This window comes from Lissotriton helveticus, chromosome 5_1 (genome assembly GCF_964261635.1).
Source record: "Lissotriton helveticus chromosome 5_1, aLisHel1.1, whole genome shotgun sequence".
NCBI lineage: Eukaryota > Metazoa > Chordata > Amphibia > Caudata > Salamandridae > Lissotriton > Lissotriton helveticus.
Window position 1 is genome coordinate 343,708,110 of NC_136065.1, and position 23,134 is coordinate 343,731,243.

Genomic DNA, 23,134 nt, shown 5'->3' on the forward strand with positions numbered 1-23,134 from the left:
TTCGAGTCTGCCCATCATTTTTATCCATGTTCTGTTCCCTTCTCTTCTTCTTTCACAATTCCTAATCTTTCATGCCTTCCCTCTCTCACTAACTCCTCTGGTCCTAGGATTTTCCTCCCCCATCCCTAACGCCCCATTAGTGCACCCCCTGCAGTCCTTTCCACAATCGTTATTCACGCCCGTACCTCCCGATCGGTCTTCATGTATCTTTTCTATCTACCTCACCAATCACAACATTCATGCTCATCTCTTTACCTCGCTTCTCCGTTTCCCTTTCTCCCTATCTCTGTCTCACCTCTCTACTACATCCTCCCTGTCTCTCTCGGTCTCACTCACATATCTTTCTATCCCATCTCTCCTTATTTCATATCATCTCTTCTACCTCACTCCTCTTTACCTCTTGTTTACCCTCTTTCTACATCTCTATGCACCTCACCTACAAAACCAGCCCTGCTTTAACTCACCTCTGTCTACCTCACCACTCACAATACACTTGTCAGTGCCACCTCTGTCTACTTGCCTTTTGAATCTTTATCAGTTCTCCACCTATCTCTTAACCACTTTCTAGGCTTCTCTCTACCCCTGTAACAGTTCTCTGTAATTCAACATCTGCAGTTTCCATTACAGCTCGCCGTATCTCGCCCCCCCCCCCCCATCTGCCTCACCTCACTCTCAAACTCATCTCTCTGTGGCCCACCTCTCTGTTTGTATCTCTTTCCACTTCACTTCACTCTGTCTCTGTCTCAACCTTCTCTTTTCAGCCACAGGTTGTTTGGAGATTGTGCACTTTTTGGATACTGGAGCCTGGTGGTGTGGTGTTGTTCGTTCTTTTTTTATTTATTAAACTCTTCTCTTTATATTAAAGTTTTTTTAATTTTGCACAACCTATTAGAAAGACAATGTCGTTCGAGTAAAAACTATTACAATATGGCACATAATAACAATCTGTAGGTTCCAGCCCACTGTAGCGTGTGTTGGAAGTAGTGCGCTTTGGTGGAACAGCATTGAGGTATACTCTCGCCAGGATCAGAGGGTGGGTCTGGTGATCATGCGGCGAACGCCTGGAAAGGCCCCTTTACAATATAAGACTTTGTGCGAGATACCAGTAGCAGCTGCTGCCAAAAGTCAGTGATCGTGTGTAAACTTCCTGCATGTAGCTAGAAACAGACCTCTGTAAAACACTCTATACCTGAAGATTTCAAAGTGCTACATAAAAGTGCAAAACAATAAGTAAAGCCCTACATGAAACTGCTAAGCAATAAATAAAATAGATGTTTGTTAACAGCATGAATTGGTTGACCGATCCCTTCCCACACACAACCCAACACACACACACACAACCCCCCACACACAACCCAACACACACCCCCACACATACAACCCCCCCACACACACACACAACCCCCTACACACACAACCCCCTACACACACACAACCCCCAAACACACACACCCCACATGCACACAACCCTACAAACACAACCCTACACACATACAATCCCACACACATACAACCCCAAACACACACAACCACACACACACACAACCCCCCCCACACACACACCCTCCACCCACACTCAACCCCCCCACACACCCAACCCCCCCCCACACACAACCCCGACACACACAACCCCCCCACACACACACACACAACCCCCACACACAAACCCCCACAACCCCACACACACACAACCCCCCCACACAACTCCCCCACACATAGCTCCCCCACCCCCACACCCCCCACACACTCACATCCCCACACACACACATCCCCCACACACACACATCCCCCCACACACACACGTCCCCCCACAAACACAACACCCCACACACACAACCATCTATCTTTCTATCTATGGCCCTCACTCTATCTATCAATCTGTCTGTCTATCTGCCTATCTATCGCCCTCACTCTATCTGTCTATCGCCCTCACTCTATCTATCTATCGCCCTCACTCTATCTATCGCCCTCACTCTATCTATCGCCCTCACTCTATCTATCGCCCTCTGTCTGTCTGCCTGCCTGCATATTTGTCTTTGCCAATCTGTCTATCTATCTATCTGTCTATCTATCTATCTGTCAATCTATCTATCTGTCAATCTATCTATCTGTCAATCTATCTATCTGTCAATCTATCTATCTGTCAATCTATCTATCTGTCAATCTATCTATCTGTCAATCTATCTATCTGTCAATCTATCTATCTGTCAATCAGACAGAGGACAAAAGTTGGTTTGTTCGCGAGAAAGGGAGAGTTGGACCTAAAAAAAGCTCGACCATGTTAAATTTAGCTCAACTTGCGAGTGGTCGCGTGGAATTTTCGAGCCCTGCTATCTATATTATCTATCTATCTATCTTATCTGTTTTATCTGTCGGTCTATCTGTCTGTATATCTGTCTCTGCCTATCTGTCTATCTATCGCCCTCACTCTATCTATCTATCGCCCGCACTCTATCAACCTCACTCTATCTATCAATCGCCCTCACTCTATCTATCGCCCTCACTCTATCTATCTTATCTATCTATCTTATCTATCTATCCCCGGGGTCTCCAACCGGTCGATCGCGAGCTACCGGTAGCTCACGGAGACCCCGGGAGTAGCTCGTGTAGCCCTTCAGTAGTATTTGGTAGTATTTTGGGCTATTAGCCTTTCCGGCTCCATTTGCCCGCCCTCACCCAAACCAGCAGCTCGGAATGGAGCTAAGCTGGGGTGGGGGCGGGCGAAGAGGATCACGCTCCTCTCCTGGAGCTGCAGACTCCTCTCGTGAGAGTCTGACTCTTGTGACGTCATCGTGTACTGAAAACGTGCTGGCATCACACTGTCTGCCATTGTGCAACGGGTGCCAGCGCGGAGCAGTAGGAGACGTGACTTCCATCGCCAGAAGCAACCAGGAGATGTGCCTTCCAACGCCAGGAGATGTGCCTTCCAACACCAGGAGACGTGCCTTCCACCGCAGGTAAGCTCAATGGTGGAATTAGGGATCCCGTGGGAGGGATGGCTGACAAGGCGTCAGAGAGCGCTGGTGGAAAAGAGGGCAGAAAGGCACAAAAAACGAGCGGAACAGAGGGCAGAAGGGCACAAAAAAGTCAGCAAAATAGAGTGGAACAGAGGGCAGAAAGGCATAAAAAACTAGTGGAACAGAGGGCAGAAAGGCACAAAAAAACAGTGGAAGAGAGGGCAGAAGGGCACAAAAAACAAGGGTAAAACGAGTGGAACAGCAGGCAGAAGGGCACAAAAAACGAAGCAAAAACGAGTGGAACAGAGGGCAGAAAGGCACAAAAAACGAGTGGAACAGAGGGCAGAAGGGCACAAAAAACAAGTGGAACAGAGGGCAGAAGGACACAAAAAACGAAGCAAAAACGAGTGGAACAGAAGGCAGAAAGGCACAAAAAATGAGTGGAACAGAGGGCAGAAAGGCACAAAATACGAGTGGAACAGAGGCCAGAAGGGCACAAAAACGAAGGAAAAACGAGTGGAACAGAGATCAGAAAGGCACAAAAATGAAGCAAAAACGAGTGGAACAGTTGTGCAGTAGATCAAAATGGGTACACATAATGAAAGTGAGGACCAAATTAAGGTTTAACTGTGGCAGCGTGAAGGGTTTAGGAAGAAACATATGGATCAGAGAAAGTGATTCACAAACACTGATTTGAACAACTTATTTGGTAAATGCGAAACGGCTGAAGCGGCTGACAAATAACCAATATCAGTGTCCACTGCAAGTCCTTGCTGGGCTAAGTACAAAACAAACAGTAACACTCCCAACAGTCTGACCTACAACGGGTCCATGTTACTAGTGCCACCCCTTGCGACAACCATGTTCTGTGTAAAGTCTTTGTTGAAGGGCACCCGGCTGCCCGGATGACATCCACTACTTCAGGAGGTACATCGAATGTAGTCAACTGCTACCACTCAATCTCCTCACATGGAGGTGTAGATTGTGCAGATCCAGGTGCAGGACCCTGCCTTCCTGTGGCGACAGAGGATCCTCTTGAAGTGGCGGCCTTAGAGGGAGGACAGAATCTCATGCCCAGATGTTCCAGGTGCCACTCTCCTGACCCCAATCCAGAGCCACTAGGATGACTTGGTGCTAGCCATTCCTATCTTCTTCAGAATATGGGTCAGGAGAGGTAACTGCAGGAAGGAATGAGTCTCCTTCTTGGGAACTCACATGCACAAAAGTGCAGACACTGCGTGTTCTCTGCAGTGGAAAAGAGATCGAGCCAGGGTTCTTCCCATTGCTGGAAGACGCCCTGTGCCACCTCTAGGTGCAAATACAATTCGATAACGGCCGTGAAAGATACGGCAAGACATTGGCCGATCTGTGGGATCCACTAGTCAGATTGTATGGCTTGCACATGTGGAGAAAATGATGAGTCAAAGCCTGAGTGTTTGTGTGCGGCTAAGGGCATACTAAAGCGGCTTTGAGGTGGCTGCCAAAGTGGCTGGGTACTAGGAAGTGTGCAAACTTGGTGAGTCTGAACGTTGTCCATTGGATCCTCGACCCTGACAGGATTCGGTTGCATGCTGTTGGGGTGGTGGGCTTTGATGCTGGCTGTAGGTGAAATCCCTAGAGAGCCCTCAAATAGGGTAAAATTGTTGGGGATACTGCCTTGAGGGAGTGGAGAGACCAAAAGCGCGCCCGTTGGCTCTACTTTATTGGAAGTGCTCAAGGATGAAGTTGGCTTTTTCACCAGAAAGGCAAGACCTGTCAAAAGGCATATCCATGAGTGATGCCTGAATTTCCACCCTAAAAGCCCATGGATCTCATCCATGCATAGCGTCTAAAGACCACGCTGGTGCCAAAGCTGTGTATAAACAGTCTGTCATATCCCGACCGTATGACATACTTGACCGTATCCTGCCCATCTTAAATAGTCTGTGCCAAGTTGGCTCGAAATACTGCTGGCAAGATATCAGTGACCATGCCCTACTACGAATGGGAGTACCTTCCCAGCACAGAGCTGACATTAACTGACCTTAGGGCAAGGCTAGTTGAAGAAATCATCCTCTTCCCATAGGTGCCACTTTTTTTGACTTTCACTCTGGGTTGGGAGTGTTGTAGGAAAACAATTGGGGTTAAACCTGCTAGCAGAGGTCAAATCAAGCTTTCAAATGGAGGGTGCTGAGTCAGGAAGGAAGGGTCACCCGGAGCAGGTCTGTGACATGCCATCTGTCCGTTTACCGGTTGGTAGTAGCCAGATTTGATCAAGTGCCCAAGAAGGTGTCCTTCAGGGTTTCATTTAAAGGTACTAAAGGTTCAGATGAAGTCTATCTGGCTGTAAAACTTCAGGGAGGACACTGTAGTTTCCCTCGGTGGAAGGCAACTGCAAATCTAAGGCTTCATCCTCTCGCCTAATAACCACAACAAATGTGGAAGGTCTAGGGGAGAAACCCAGCCCTCTATCAGGAGGTCTTGAGGCCAGTAGCCTCTTGTAGGTCCAGATAAAAATTGTTGTCTCAATTTTGCGAAAAACATTCATCCCCACCAACATCACGTCAGCAGAGGTCCAGACAGATTTTATTCAAAGTCAGACAGAACAATGAGATCGGTGTCCACCTTAGGTGTCAATGTGGCAGGAACTAGAATGAATCACAGTGCTGGGTGTGGATACGGCTCTGCATTTGAAGCTGAACCAGAGTGGGTTCGGCAGGCACCGACGGCACCTAGGGCAGACATGTCGGTGGTAATCCGTTGGAGGCTTCCATGGGACCTAAAGCCCCACAAAGGCAGCGAGTAGGGTCCAGAAGATGCAAACGTGGCTTCCTTAAATGCCTCGATCTGTTCTGGCGTTGGCGATAGCCTTGGTAATTCAGAGTGCATCGGGATCAACTGCGGCATCTGCCTGTCTGACTTTTCAGAATTAAGAGTGGTGAGGCTGGGACGTGGCCCACTTGGACTTCTTGTTCTTCATTTTGGATTTGGACTGCGATGACTACATGCTGTGAGAACAAGTCCTACTCTACTTTGAGTGGGAGTGGGTGATACATGACTTTCTGCACTGCTCAGAGACATACAGCTTTGCATTCCTTGATCGCATTCAGGTGCGTTAAGCCATTATTCTCGGAAGACTAGGAGTCGTGATGATAGTGAAACCCAGTTTGACCTGACTGGTCACGATTTAAATGAACGATGAGTGGGCAATATCACAATGCATATGTTGTCACGGAGTACAGCAAAGTTTAGGATTCGACAGTACTAAATATGGGTCAACATACCAATAGTGTCAGGGCACACAATTGCCAATTTAACCTGTGTGGCGAGTAGCCTTTCCTCAACATGCGTGTTGTTATCTATGGCAGAGGTGAAAGCCTGGCTGGGAGTGACTCGCTAGATAGTTTTCCTCTGAGTTAATCAAGTCATTGGACTGAATGAAGAAGCAGGATGAAGTGATCAATTGCACAACTGATAGCAATAATTTCTAGTATTCCTCAACAGACAATGTGTCTAATGGTCCGTCAAAGATTCTGACTCCATTATATCAACTTTCTTCCACCAGCTCAGTTCCAGCCAAAAAGAAACACTTCAGAAGGGAGGCCACTGGTCTGGCTCAGCCTCAGTTGGGTGAAGAAGCCACAGTGACTTCCCTTTTCTTTGGTTCAGGCCCCATACTTTGTCACCTACGGTGGTTCATATCCATCATGGAGGGAGAAGTGCCTTCCCCTTTTTCCCCCATTCACCCCACCATCATCATGGCGACTGTTCATTCAAACGTTATGTACTCCAACAGTGATAGACACCACTGAAAAGATTCCTGGTACACAATCAGCAACCCCTGAACCTACAGCTCCAGTATAGAGACTTCTAATGAAAGAGGCAATACATTCTCTCCCTTATCTTGATCCTAATAGTCAGAAAGGTTTCTCCCCAAGATAACGACCGATGTAGCCATGATACTCAGACAGCAAGAGAGATGTATTCAATCAGGAAACTCATTGCCCTTACTTTTCCTGCAAAAAAGGGTAATATGAGAATATGTAATCTTCCAAGAGAGCTTCCCCAAGTGTACAACACTGCAGGGATACTCAACCTGCAGGGGAACAGAGTATAACTGTACAGCCTACTTAAATGGGAAATTCTCAATGCCAAAGAAAAAGAAAAAAATCTGTCTTTGGGAAGAAAAAAGTACTTTCAATGTTGGCAGTGATCTGCTCCAGACATTACCATTTGTTTTTCCTCCTTTCACCTTTGACTGCAAGGGTGGCCACGGGAGGATGGGTGAATTGGTGACATGCAGCTGGCTACCCTCCACCCTGGCAATCTCCTAACCCTCACATACTTTTGTGAAGGATACCTAAATGAAGCTATGCTAGTGGGTCTCCTAAAGGTAACTTGGAGTTTGGAGGCACCTTGGTGGCAACAATCTCAAGCAGATCGTGGCTAATGCAAAAGTTATATTTTGCTCCCCAAGGAGAAAGATCCTGAGAAAGAAAAAAGGTCCTGGGAGGTCTATCTGGGTTCAGCGGTTCGGGGGACCGGAAAGAGAAGGGCGAGAATATGGAGGCACCAATACTGGGTGGTCGCAAATGTGGCAGGTCTCTTGATTTGTTTGAGTGTGGTGACCTACAAAATGGTTTATCACTGGATGACTGAGTCTCTTTCAGTTTCCTGCTTTAGCACCTGAAGCTGGAAGGACCTGCATGCTTCCCGAGGGTCCGTGTACAAGCAGCTGAGGAGCTCAAATAGACAAGCGCAGGCAGCTGGCAACAGGTAAACAAGGGTGTATGCATGTGTGGGGGAGGTTGCATGTGTATGCATTTGTGAACAGAGCGAGTGGCATGGAATTGAGGATGAATGAGGCAAACTTGAGTAAAAGTGCAAATGCTGACACAAGCATAGCAGAGGTAACTGTAGGCAAATAGGGCATCCGTAGGAAAATGCTGTTTCCTGCATGCTAGATGTATTGCTTGCAATAAGGGGTATGAATGTCAAAATGGTAGCAGTAGAATACTAGACGTAATTCTTGGCATAAGGGGCACCCATGGCAAAATGCTGGCACACTGGAGTAGATTGTTGGCATAAGGCGCATGCATGGCAAAATACTGGCACTCTCGCACTAGAGCTAGGTCCTTGCATATGGTGCAGCCATGGGAAAATGCAGACACTGGCATATTGGACAATTCTTGGCAGTATGGAGTACAAACCCAGCGTTAAGATGTGGGGGAGGGGCAACGTTGGCCCTGACATTCTCGAGTTTATTTTTGACATGCTTTTGGTGTATGTATTGCATCAATGGCAAAACTGTGGCACACTCATACTGCACGAATTCTTGGCATGAGGTGCCCAAGAAAAAAATGTTGGATCCTGCACAAACGGAGATAATTACTCACAAACAGAGGGCATCCTCTGCACATTTTGGGAAAAAAATAAGGTCAACTCCTGGGAAACGTCGCACGTCATTGTTCTGGCACACTATGAATGTACTTGATTATATAATGAGCATGCTTTTGAAGCCTGTGGCTTTGAACACACTTATGTGAAAATTATGCTTTAAAATGCATTATTTGTCCTCATTTGGAAAAAAAATCCTCTGGGGTGTGGGATAAAATCTTCAAGCAATGTTAAAAGTAAGTCATCGCTCCTTTGATGGAATTCGAGGCAAGTATTATGCTTCATCACTTTCAAAGATCTCCACTCAAGGTACCAAAAGTGCTAGACCGGCTCCTTTTAAATAAAAAATATATTTAAGGCATTTCCATTCGATTTCAATTCGTTTCAGTGGAAAGAATGTGAAAGCCAGACTCCAGTCAATAAATGTAACATAGGCAGAGTACCCCCTCTCTCCCCCTCAATGCACACATCAGAAATGAAAAAAAACTTTTCAAATCGATCTCGCACAGTTTTTGCTATTAGTATCAAGTATGGTATGTTTAACTGCAGTAAATAGAAAGAAACAACTAGCTTGAATGTAATGGGAAGTTAAACAACACGTTTAGAATCAAAGGAGAGAGAGAGGAACCAGAGAGACTAGTTCGTTTCCCCCGTGGTATTACGATCAATCAACAGGAACTAGTTCTGTTCAGTGTGCTATGTGTGCAGACACATAGCACACTAAACAGAACTAGTTCCTGTTGATTGATTGCAAGTTAAATAACACAACACGATCCACATGTGTATTTTAGGGAACGCTCATTATTAACAAGAGGAAAACTAATTTTTGATGATCAGTTTGGAGTAAACAAAAAAAACAGTTCTCTTTACCGAGTCCTGCATTGCAACTATCATCACCAAAAGGCATTCCAGCAAGATCCTGTGTTTGATGACGTCTTCCTGGGATTTGAGACATCACAGTCGCCCGAAGGCCCTTTATGACCCAACAACGCGGTAGCAATCAAAGGGTCGCCTCTATCTATCATCATCATAGTGATTTACCCCAGAGGTTCTGCTTTAAATAAGATGCATGCATGCTCATCACAAATTCACCCATACCGAAGCTGAAGCGCAGTTCGTTTGGAAAGGAGGCCGCCTTTCTTCCTGTCCATGCCGGTCAATTTAAGTATGCCGCTTGTAGCACAGAACGGAGCCACTGAAAATAAATTACAGAATATATCAGTTGAGCAATCATCATGGAAAGCTGAAACAGCGAAGAACTTCAATTACTAACAAGCATTTGCAATGCAATAGGTCTCACATTAGGAAAGTTTGAGCGATTGGTATTGTAAATGACAAATATTTCATTTATGTGTTGGTTTTGAAAATAGCGAAATTAATAGCTTTGTCATTTACAATGCCAATAGTTTCAACTTTCGCAAATGTGACACCTATAGCATTTGTAATGCAATATGTGTTGTATTTACATGACTTAGATGTATTGATATTACAAATAACAATGTCTTTTTTTTATAATTAATACTTAAATAAAAGTTATTGTGATTTATTATGGCAATAGCTTAAACTTTTGTAAATAACTTTTGTGAAGATTAAAAGCACAATTTGTGAAAATAAAGCGTGGTACAAAATCGGGTTGGGGCTGGGAATATGCAGAAGGGCACATCTGGAACACTCTGTCCTCCCCCTTTGTCTGGGATTGAGGCAGGAGATGTGTTTGTGTTTCCTGTATTTTCAATAAATACAACATACATGAAAAAATGCCAGTTCTGCAGCTGTCCTTATAAATGTCATGTCAGGCTGGGATAATAAACAGTGTGTATGTGTGTGTGTGTGTGTGTGGTGCCGGTGATACGTGACGCTGTGCATGAGGTGCTGTTAGGATATGCATCTGGGTTCCCCTGTGTGATGGCGATGTGCATTGTGTGCATTTCCTTATGTATGGTGTGTGTTGTTGCTGGAGTGCTGCATGCGTATGTAATATGTGCGCTTTGTTGATGCGTTGTCTCTGCTGTGCATGCGTGCGCCTGGGTGATGCACGCGACTGCTGTGTGCATTTAATTGGTCATATATGTGCGTTTGGTGGTGTTGTTTTTTGTGTGCAGCGTCTTTTGTTTGCGCCCGCAGTGTATGCTGTGGGCATGTTTTCTTTTATGTATGCATGATGTGTGCGTTATGACAGAATGTGTGTCCTGTGTGTGCAAGCTGTGTTTGCAGCACGCATAGTAATGGTGTGTGCTTGTGAGTATGGGTTGCTGATCTTGATACACTGCCCTGGTGGGGTGACTAGTGTATGTTTTCTCTCGTTGTGTGCATTGTGCTGGTAAGTCTAGTGCTAATGTGTTTTATTCCAAGCGTGTTGGTGCTTATGGTGTAAGTGGTGTGTATTTGCTGTATGTGCGTGTGTAAGATGCGTGTGTAGTGGAGTTTCTGTCTATGGTGAAATACTCTTCTGCTAGTATTTCACTTTGTGTGTTAATTAACCAGTGGGTGTGTTTGCATACTTGGGTGTGGTGATGGGTGAGTGAGTAAATTGCTGCTGGTGTGTTTGTCGTACTGTGTGCGCATAAGTTTGTGCTGCTGGTAATGTGTGTGGGGAAGGGGAGGGGCATAGAAGCGAGGGGCGCAACCACTTTCTCCAGCAGATAACTGGAAGTCGTTCAGGGAAAGATTTGCTTACAAACCCAGACAGGGAGATCGTATTTTGGGGGACATTAAACAATACATGGGATCCTCCCCCTGACTTGTTCTGGAAGACAGTGAGAGATGGCTAAATCGGCAGATGTACTGAGAAATGCCAGCCAGTGTTAGATATGGAGAAATCACAAGGAGCTGTCAGGCAGTCTCAGATCCGCTGCAACCAACCCAGGGCAAAGAAATGTCTCGCTGTGACAGGTCTGGAACAATCATGTCGTGTAAAGTAACATCGAGCAGTTCCGAGTTCAGACACCACCACCCCGGGAGCTTTGCAAAGATGCCCTCAAGCATCAAAAGTGCATTTTGGTACACTGAACACTCCCAACAGCAAAGGCACGTGATCGTGGATCAGTCACTCCCATCAACGTAAGTAGCTGTGGATCGGTCTCGGCCACGGAGGAGAGACAAGTGACCCATGTACGGTTATCAAAAAAAATAGTCGTGGGGGCACAGGAATCCGGTAGGGGAAGGATTCCTAAACCTTGCAACAAACAAAGAACTCCTCTGACCCCGAGCCAGGGTTCAGGAGGTGCGTGCATTTGTGGGTGTATGTGCGTGCTGTCCCGTCGTTAGAGTCTCTGCTCATGGGCAGCTGACGGCTGGCTGTACTCAAATATGGGTCTGCAAGACGTCAGCGCTTCGCCGTGAAATGGATCCCAAAAAAACCAGGGCGGGCGGACGGGACGGGAATCCGCGATAAAAATACAAGCGCCTCATTTCGCATTTTCATTTTAAATAACCATTTATTTCTTTGACGACCTGCCTCTTTAGACAGTGGCGCTGCTGCCATATGTTAAAGCACCAAACGGGGTGCTTGTAAAAACAGAAAGCAGCCCGGGCTGAGTGAGAGGGCGGGGGCTGCCCTCGCATGCGCCCTGAGCCCCGGCGCCAAAGCGGAGTGCGGAGTGCGGCAGCTGAAGTCCCGGGTCCCAGGAGGGGGCCCAGGAGGGGGCCCAGGTGAAGACCAGCGCTGCGGAGACACGGAACACGCCGAAAGAGCCCGGTGAGTGGTGGCGGGGTGTACGCGCGTTTGTCTGTGTGTGTTCGCGTGTGTCTGTGCGTGTGTCTGTCTGTGCGTGCGTGCGTCTGTTTAAGGGGGGGTGCCTGCGTGTATGCAGTGTGTGTATGCAGTGTGTGTGTGCCTGTGTATGCGTGTGGCTGTGTATGTGCACATTCGTGAGTGTGCCTGTGTGAGTGTGTTTGCGAATGGGACACGAGAGGGGCACGGCGCCGTGCGCGCCCACGAGGTCAAATCTGCGCTCGTGCACCCTCTTGTGTCTACATTCCCAAATACGGGCCACAATAGGTCTTTCGCTGACGCTCGACCTAAAAAAGGAGCAACTTATAAGAGAGTGTAATAACGATAAGGTTGAGGTGAAGCGCAGGGCATCTATAGAGCTCCCGTTATTCATCGACTCAGGTTACTGGATGACGCTCACCCTCCAGCCGCCACCAGCCGAAACCCAGCCTTCCAGAGCAGCGCGTGAAGTAGTACGCGCACAGACACACGAGGAAGGGGAAGGAGTTCAAAGACGACAAGGGCCGTAAAGCAATGTAAACGGAATAACTTAATCATATTACACCACATTCCTTCTTTCAAACAGGTAGTCCATTAGACAGTCTGTGAATCGGCTGGGTAACCCCCAGATTGTGAGAATTAGGGCCATTCACCCAGCCACAAAAAGCTCCCATGGGGCTCGTGCCTACGGGAGTGTTTTAACATCATGGTGTATGGCTCGCTGCAGGAAGGCGAGCCGGAATCAAAAGCAACACCGTTAGCGCACCCTTCGTTACACATTCGAACTCGTTTTTTTGGCTAAATTGGAGTGATGCGAGGACAGCACGGACCCCATTTCAACAATGCCATTCCCAATAACATTCGCCCTCACCACACTCCCATCCATGCATTGCGGTCGGAAGTGTGGCTTCCTTTGGCCACTTTGGGCGAACATAGCAAACACAACAAGATGATGGACGGAGTGCTGAAACTTTTGAAACAGTCACCCCCAGTCAAGAGATCTGGGTTAAATCTATCATTCTTTTGCTCACAATGCCGCCCCAGGTTGGACCCAGCCTTATGCAAATCAGACTTGGCCCTGCTCCTCATGGGAACAGTCCAGCCTGAACTGCCGGACCAGGTCCTCCCTGGACCGGAAACAAGCATCCTGGCACCGGTTTCGGGGTATCACCCCTCATCAGCCAGTGGCCAGGGTTAATTCATGCAATCCTTTTTTTTATTTTTTGAGGTGTGATGGATATGCCCAAACATGGTTCCTGTGTGTACTGTGCCACAGTACTCAAGCAGCACATCACTGATGTGTCAAAAAGGCTGAAATTAGTCTGGTGTTGCTTTTGGGCCCATTTGAACATGGGGGTAGGGTTAGCATAAAAGCCGGGCACCAGTCGGGGGTACACGCTGGTGGACGGCATCCACCCGCTGTTTTCACAGGGTGGATGCCTTCCACCCTGACAAGAAGTTGGGCCGCACTGAATAATGTGCTGAACTCGTCCCGGTGTAATTTCCGAATACCGGGACACATTCAGCAGTGCCTGCACGTTGTCTGCTTTAGATCCACCATAACGTGCAGGCGGGGACGGGATAGGGCTTCCTCATATTAGACTCCAGCTGGGCCCATAACAAAGGCCCAATTTGAGTGGTCATCAGGCCTCCTTTTGTATGAGTCTTCTGGCTGGGAGCAGTCAGGAGACTCACACCTGATGCAAATGCAGCAGGGAGGAAACTTCACACATACTCAAAAGGCAGCTTTTCACTTTGTTCAGTTCCTGTTTACAAGATATGCATAAAGTGCAAGAATGTCAGATGTGTTGGCCTTTCCCTGTATTTAGACAAAATAAATAGCATTTATATAGAGCTCACTACACCTGAGGAGGCGATGAAATAATTAAAGTACCACTATTTTTTCTTGTAAAGCACTATGGGTAGAGGAAGTTTACGCTGAGAAAAGACAACAATGTATAAAGCATAGCTTACAAAAGTGTGAATCTTCTGCCTAAATCAGGTGGGTTTCCCAGTATACTCCAAATATGCACCAATATACTCATGATAGACATGTTAAACATATATGTGAGGGCTTAAGATCTGATGTAACTTCTTGAATGCCACTTCCTGCGATGGTACGCGCCTTGATGTCACGCGCCGTGTTGCCACTTGCATTCTGATTAACAAGGTTAACCCCCCCACTTCTTTTTTTTTAGTACTTGTACCCTGCATAACAGTGTGTGCTGGATTGTGCCTATTAGAGCAGGAACAATGCAGATTTGTATATGGCTGGTCTCCGACTCAAAAGGTATAGTGCACCTTAAGGCCCTGCCCCTTCCTGTCAAAGAAATGTCTCCGTTCAAAACATGGTGCCACGTCCACACAACTTTGCACTACCATGTGCATGAATACCTTTCCAAAATCTCCCAGCCTTAACAACCCTGTAGGAGGTAGGCATCAGTCACCTTGTCATAACTTTCCTGCTTCAAAGCCGCAAACAGTTCAGCACCAGACTAATTCTGTGTGCACAGGCAGGTTGTCACTGCAAACCAACCTGCCTGTGTGGCCGGTTTTGGGACCCTGGGGAGCCGATTTTGTTACAGGGCTGTTTTTTCAGCTTAGCAGCAAAATCGGCCCTGTAACAAAATCGGCCGAAAACCGGCCCTGGCAAAGAGCTCGGTGGCACCCCCAATCCCCGGAGGGGGGGGTAGGGGCCGGCCGAGCACTTTGCCAGGGCCAGTTTTGGTTCCCTGTCCGGCCCTGCCGTTAGCTTGTAAAATTCGACAACGGCATGCGGAAGCGGCACTGAGATTCCAACAAAGACCAATCAATATAGCTTTATATGTGGACAACAAGGTCCCATTTGTCTGTAACCCTATCAAAAACTTAGCACCAATACTTACGTAACATATACGATTTGAAGGATTCTTCGGCATAGGTATAAATTGGTCAAATTCTGTGATTTTTCCACTGACACAATCCACGATGCAAGACGCTCCTGCTAAAATATGCAATGTCTCTGCACTTCTCACCCAGGATCCCTCTCAAAGAACCCCGTATATCACAGGATTCTAAGAAACCTACCCACGCCCTTACCATACTTCTTCACTAAGTCTGGGACCACTTAAATATCTTATGATGGGGGTGTGGCTTGATGCCCTGTAGGATGGGCACTCCTCACTGAGGTTCCAGTGCGGTGCCTGCGGGAAACTAGCAGATGCCTCCTCACGGAGGATACTAACCCTGCTTTTACAGTCAGCATACTTCGGAACACATGCGGAGTTTGGAGGCAGCATTGCGGTGCTGTTTTCTTCTGCGTTGTGGTACTTTTTAATGTAAATGGAGGACACGTTAAGGAGAGGAATGAGTCGACCATTTTGTTTTTCATACTGCTCTTCCGTATGGAGTACTTCTCTTCAGGTCTCTGCTCAGTTTTACTGGCTGCAGTCCTCTTTTAAACTGTTTTAAAAGACGCTTTCCTGGGAGCGCTGTTTTGGGCTGCTTGTAATCTATACTAACAGTTCTGCCTGGAGTTTTTCTTTGATACCCTGACTGGAGTTTCATGCAATTATTTTCTTTCTCTTGCAAAGTCTTGGCAGAACGGTATTAATTGGAGTGGAAATATGTGGACAAGGAACTGCTTTCAAACAATGTTTAAGCCTTTGAGACTACTTCTTTGTATAATGAGCAATTCTTTATTTCAATGGCAATTTTGGTCTCAAGTGTGTCTTTGCTATATTTTTGACTGATGGTTTTCGGTCATACATCATAAGTGTCATATTTGGATTTAGCCACTATTTACCAACTGTTTAATCAATATTATTCACCAATATCTTTATGATAACTCTTATTATTTCTACTGCTAACTCCACATATGGGTAAAACTAGAAATTTAAAATTACATGCTCCCATAAAGTCAATTGGCAAGTCTACTAGCAATGTTGCTACATTAAATTTTTATTCCATATTGGAAAATATGGAGGACAATATAGGTACTAGTCATGAATTTCTGGCATCTCTCTCTACTATGTCTGCTGTATCCACATCTAATACTAAGGTGTCTTCTAAATTCACCGCAACACCTGCTATTTCTGCAACCAAAAGAGTTAAAAAAGATCTGCCCTCTCCAACTAAATCTTGTACAACAATTTCAATAGAGCGGATTCTTGATGAGATTAGGGCACATAAGCTTTATATGGAAGATACTAATAAACAGCTCCAACTCTTACGTGAAAAATGGTATCTAGTATGAAAACAGAGTTACTCAAGTGGAGAGGAAGGTGGAGCATCTTCAAGACTCTGAAGATTATTCATACATTACAAACGGAGGTATTATCTTTGACATGGAAAATCGCAGTAGGGGAAATAATCTACACATTTATGGTCTAGTTGAAGGATCAGAAGGTTCAGACCCCATCTCCTTCAAAACATTTCTACCACAGGTTTTGGACGTCCCTCCATTGACTTCTTTAAACATACAGCCAAAGCTAAAGGTTGCATTTCTTGGTCTGGGTCTACCTTATGTGCGCAGGTTTTTGCAAAAGCTACAGCAGACAGAAGAAAGATATTTCTTGACATGCGCCCAGCTCTACATTCGCTTGATGCAAGATTTGGTCTTTTCCATCCTTGTCTCTTCAAAGTAACTTACAATAATAAAACTACCACTTATGAGGATCCGTCACTCCTTCAGAACTTACCACTTGCAGAGGAGCAACAATGGATAGGTCCTCTATATAATTGAATCTGATGTTATTAATTTTAAATAATTTTTCTTCTGATTTGTAATGCTATTTCAGAATGACAGCTTTTTAGTTTTGTGATAGATGTGGAATTTGTTTTATATGTATGTTTCTTTTATTTAATAATATAATATTCTATTATTTCCTCTTCCTTTATTTCCTCTTCCTTTCCTAAGCTTCCTCCGTGTGTGCAGCAGAACTTATTGGAGTATTTTTATGTGTTCTGCATCTTTCCCGTGTTTCAAATGCGTCAAGTCTGTTGTGTCATCCCCTTATGTGATTTCACAATGCTCGATTTTTTGTTTGTTCCATAGGTATGATCTTTTCGTTGTTTATTATATTTTCTTTGATGTTCTCGGTTTTCTCTTTTTTAATGATTTCTTTTCTTCTTTTTTTCTATTGCTTCTTGGCTTTTCTTTTTTATCGTTTTTCATATTTATTCTGTATTTCTTTATATACTTTCATATCCTTTATTCATTGCTCATTTCTTTCAGCTTCACATGAAAATGGTATGTTTAATATTACTATTTTCTTATCTCAATGTTTAATCTTTTTACTATTGCATGAACATTGTACGTTTATTACTATTTTGTCATTCTTTTTACCATTGAATGCAAATTGCTAATTTATTATTTAACTATTTATGTGATCAGCTTGTTGGAATCATATTTATTACATTATAAATGTCTGTAAGAGTTCTCTTAATATATGGTATTGGGTTCCCCTATAAAAGAGTCTTAATACATTTGTCAAAACTTAAACGTGATATTGTCTTATAAGAAGAGACTCAAGTAATTCAATCAGAAATTGTTAAACAAAAAAACAATGGGTTGATCATGTTTTTTCTTCTCCAGGCACTGGCAAGAGTAATGGAGTGGCTAAATTGTGTAATAAACATTTAGACATCCAGCCGCCCCCCCCCCCCCCCCCGAAAAAAAAAGAATCATATTCTAAAGGCAGGTGGATTATTCACTCTATTAATATTATCAAAATACCCATCACTATTTTCAATATATATGCTCCTACACAATATGATATGCCTTTCTGGCCCAACATTTTATTTAAATTAATGTCCCTTACTGATAATCGTCTAATTTTTGGAGGCGACTGTAATATTATTATTGATCCCTTTCTTGATAGACACTCCACTTCATTATCTCTTTTGTAGCCCAGAAGAGTAAATCTAAAAAGTTACTCCAACCCTTGAATCATATAAGACAATTAGAGCTCAATTATTATTTATCTAAATTAGAGGACTGTTTAGTCAATTCAAGCTAAATTCACTTTTAACAAAAGTCAGCAGAAATTGCTGATTCTTGTTTAGTTAAATCTAGCGCTACATATTATGGGGGCAAAATAAATCGGGAAAACAATTGGCTAATTATCTTAAAATTAAGAAAAAAATGTAATAAAATTGATGCTATTTTGTCTCCGTCTAGTGTTCTTGTTCATAGAAATTAGAATATTTTAAATCAATTTACTAACTATTTTAACACCCTATATATTGCTGAATCCCAAACATCTCAAGATGATATTTCACAATATTTACATTCGATCACACCACCTTCTTCACAGATATTGATTTCACTTTCTTAGACAAAGACATTTCTTTTGAAGGTACACTTTTTGCCATGTGATCATTTAAAAAAACGTACGGCTTCGGGCCCACATGGTTTTACCATAGAATTTTATTTGCACTTTTCCAAATTTTTAACTCCCAAATTACATTCACTTTTTTCACACTTAATATCCTCAGGAATGGCTGGAGGTTCATTCCAAGATGCACTTATTTTTCTCATCCCCAAGGAAAACAAAGATCCAAAAATGTGTAAAAATGATAGGCCCACCTCCCTTGATAATTTAGATTACAAAATGGTTGCCAAAATTCTTGCTCTTCATCTTGATCCCTTACTTCCTAAGTTAATAGGCAGGGAACAACCTGGTTTTATCATCTCTCTCAGACAACATTCGATTATATTTTAATGTTCTAAGTAAATCCAGAATGTATTAACATTCCTTAACGGCTACTGCATTAAATTCAGAAAAAGCTTTTGATCGGGTTGCTTGGCCATTTCTTTTTTCTTCTCTATCTTAGTTTGGCTAGAACACCAAATTCACACATCTTGTTTCTTTGCCATAATCTTTCCCCCAAAGCGTCTATTACGGTCAATGGTCCTGTATCTTCACAATTCTCCCTGCATAGAGGTGTTAGACAAGGATGCCCTTTATATCCACTGCTCTTTATTCTTGCATTAGAGCCTTTTCTGATTAAACTTCATCTGAATCCAGACATTCATAGTTTGCAATATGGTAACCAGCAATAAAACTTTCTGCAGATGATATCCACCAGCTTTTGTAACAGAATTCTCATATTTCTCATTAGTTTCCAGGTAAAAGTTGAGCTCTGAAAAATGTGGGATTCTTCCTTTAAATACATTTTCTTTTCTTGCGGATTTCATTTGATTCTAATTTGAATTGGAATCAAGACAAAATCAAATATTTAGGTCTTTGGTTTCATCCCACAATTAAGGACTCCGTCTCCACCAAAATTAAACAGGTTCTTTCTTCTATTATTTCTATTACATCTAAATGGAATCCTGTATTTTTATCCTGGTGGGGCAGGTTGGATTCTTTTAAAATTATGATTGTCCCCATAATACTGTTTACTTTATCCAACATCCCTATCAATATTTCCTTTTTTATTTTTTTTTAAATAACTCACTATTATCCAAGTTTCTTAGGAACAATAAGAAAGTTTGTATGCCTCTTCAAAGACCCAAACACCCTAAGCACTTTAGAAGAGTTCAATTTCCAGATATTCATACCTATCATACAGCCTTTTTCCTCCAACAAGCTGCATTTTTACTTAATGATGACATCACTATTCAGTCCTCTATTTGGGTTAATATTGAACGTTCTTTTATTTGTCCTTTTTCTTTTTGGTAATTCCTCTTTCCCTCAAAAACCTCTGTCTCTTCATATTTTAAAGAATGTTGGCAAAGTTTTGTGTCCAATTTTTATTCCTTATGACTATTTAAAAAATATCTTTTATTAAACAACAACACAACATTTCTGTTCACAGTTTTAAAGAGATGGTTCACAATACACAATTAAATCACCCTAGCCACCATTCAAAGGTCCGGCTTTGTCATAATGAAGATACCATTTCTAAGGTGTTACAGGATCTTCCCGAGAGAGAACAACAGGGGGTTCACATATGTTTCCACTGTAGCTATTCCATTTGCTCCAAATATCTAGCCATTTTTGTGGGAACGCTCTAGAGACATACACAAATTTCTCTCGCAACATACACCAATCCAAGCCTGCCTTCCAGCCCTCAATCATGGGTAGAACTGAATTTTTACATTCCTCAATTTGGCACAATAAATTGGTTAAGTTGAAAAATAAAACTATTTTTTGGAAAGCTTGGTACTTGAAAGGTCTGAAATGGATTCATCAACTTTTTGAAAATAATGATTGTCTGTCATTCACTGCAGCTCAACGATTCTTCCTTCCCTCTTCATTTTCAATTCAATAAGATTCTTTAATATCGGTTTTTCAGTCTATTTATAATAATCCACCAGAAGATTCCTCTCCCATCACTTCTTCTACTCATATGGTTTCTACCTTGCTTTTTTCCCATCCGTGTCACAAATATATCATAAAATTAAAACTTCTTCAGATGTTAGAGAAAAGACGGATGTGGAGTTTCAGTGGGAACAGGATTTAGGTTCTTCTTTCTCCATTCCTCTTTGGAATAAAATTTGCCTACAAATTCGGATATCTTCAAGAGTAGCTAATGCCACTCAAACTTTATTCTTTATTTTTAATCGTCTATTTACGTCTTCCACTTTACATAAGATACGTTATTTATCCTCTCCTTCTTGTTGGTCCTGTAATGCATCTCCTTCTGATCTTAAACATATGCTTTTTGAATGTGCCTCTACTTATCAATTTTGGCTGAAGGTCTGGAAACAGATAAATATTCTTTTTTCACACACATATTCCTTTGAATAAAAAATAATATTTTTAGGTAACCTCTCAGAAGATTAGTCTTCTTATAGTGATAGAATTCTTATATTGGATTTACTCCATGCAATAGCATTTCAACAAATAAACACATCTAGGAAGGATTTCTCCAGTTTATCTTTTGAAGCATGGTGATATAATCATAGATTAGACAGAGCATATGTTACTCCTATAATACTTGCCATCAAAAAAGCCCTTCTTTGACTTCCAGTGACTAATTTCTTAGATTTGTTGGCAAAATTTCCACCCTTCATAACCCTCAAATTGAAGAAGTTTCCAAACCAGCGTAATCTTGACTTTCTTATCAATGCTTCTATAACTTACCTTTTATGATACAGTAAAAATGATTTTCGTACTTTTTTTGCAATTACATTGTATATAGACTTTTACTTACATTGTTGATTAACCTATATAAGTGTTTGTTTTCTAATATAATCTGTTGAAAGATTTCTTCTACTTTATTCCATATACTCTATTGATTGTATTTTATTAAATGCCAATAAACTTTCCTTTTAAAACTTAAAAATGTCTTATGATGAAAAATTATCTGTACTGTCACATCTTTGTTGATCATCAACCAGCCATTACGTCTAGGAGTAACTTTTCTATATGTTACTACTCAAAAAAGGAAAGTGATCCATATACCGGTGAGCGAATGTGTAGAACATTTCTTGTCAAAACTCTTCCATTGCTACAACCAATAACCAAAGAAAAACAGTTTGAATCTGGGCATTTGTGCATATCATGAATGGGCCTCTTTATTAAAACAACAAATATTACCTTTGTATGCTGCTTATCCACCTGACAGAAAGAAGAAGTTAGGTTTACGATGATGGGTGCAATTAAACCAACCAGTAAGCGACAATTTCAAACACCCTGGACTTGCTGCTATGAAAAGGCAGTGAAGCAAGTACTATTTCATGGTTCTAGGTCAGATTCGGTTTTATTGTCGCTACTGAAAGACTAAAGCATATGCTTAGTTACAGTTGTTCTCAATATAGGAGAGCCTAGCAGAGGATAAAACAGTTACTATACATTTTCCAGTGCTCGGTGTTAAACGTTTTTAACCCCTTCCATGCGTCGGACGGCCCCCGGCCGACCGACGTCACGGTGGGCGTTGGCGTCGGACGGACGGCGGCCATCCAAACCCCGCACACGTAATTTTTTTCAGCACATCGGCGGAACGTCCACCGCGGCGAAGGTGTTAAAGATATAAAACGTTTATTTTTGTTTTGTTTACCGTTTCTTTGCTTATTCAACATTTCATCCGGCCCCTCATTTGACAGATTTTTCTTTGAGCCTCAAAAACGAACACTAATTGAGACACATGTTCTTACCAACATAAGATTTAAATGACAGATCAAGGATGACGATGGGAAGTATTGTGAACAGATTATTATGGAAAATAATCACCAAAAACCAAATAGCAAGGCAGTGCGTGCAAATATTACTTTTTACAAGTGCCACATTGAACTACAAAGGCAGTCTGTTTATTAACAATTAAAAAATATGTAATTATTTGGAGAGTACTTTCATATGAGCGGAAAATATCCCTCCATATTTGGAAGGGCTGTGCAGTGTGATATAAAACAGTCTATGTGCTGCAAGTATAACTGCCAACAAGCAGAATTCTCACTTTCACAGAACTATATTTCCAAGAATATGGAATAGATACGGAGGACTTGGAAGAAAAACATGGAGGAGTGGCTCGACATAATCCATAAAGCTACTTAAACATTTTGAGAGTTATTTTTCGGTAGCAATCTACCATGGTAAGCAAGAGGGAAGATTACAAGGGAGATACTGGGCTCGCCCGGTCTCTGCCTCCTTAGCACCCAAAATTGTCTTCCTATCAGCAAAGTCTGTAAGCAAAGACCTTCACTCTCACAAGGAGTGTACCATCAGAGGCTAAACTAAGAGCATTTAATTCCAGAATAGCCATGTGCGAAGGCACGAGTAATCACCGCCATCCTAATGATTACTATTTAATTCTCTATGTGTAACATGTCATGCTGTTAACAAAAAATGTTGCTCATTCAATGATTTTATAGATTTGCAATAGCGGACAGCAGGTATATTTTACAACATTGTTATGATCAGAGCACTCATATGTATCCTCAGAAGACAAAAACACCAGCGCACATCACATCAAGTCACTTTTATCCTTGTGCACTCAGCACTATTCTTCAAAAATATTTTTTTATTTCTTTTAAAACAAAGTGCTTCACAGTCGACGCGTGTTTCGCCCTTTGCGGGCTTCCTGAAGGCAGATTTCCAATATGATCAGTTCTGTATGTATCAATGCTTGTCACTTTAAACCACTCTTAATACAAGCTCCA

The 23,134-nt window shown here is 42.9% G+C and overlaps 1 protein-coding gene across 1 annotated transcript in view; it reads right to left on the reverse strand.

The window, feature by feature from the left end:
• FAAP20 (FA core complex associated protein 20) overlaps positions 1 to 23,134 on the reverse strand; it is a 99,699-nt gene that overhangs the window by 64,370 nt on the left and 12,195 nt on the right. Inside the window, exon 2 of the mRNA XM_078642461.1 lies at positions 9,432 to 9,528. Within this exon, the coding sequence (XP_078498587.1) occupies positions 9,432 to 9,484 (53 nt within the window). The 5' untranslated portion in view covers positions 9,485 to 9,528. The remainder of the gene's footprint in view (positions 1 to 9,431; positions 9,529 to 23,134) is intronic.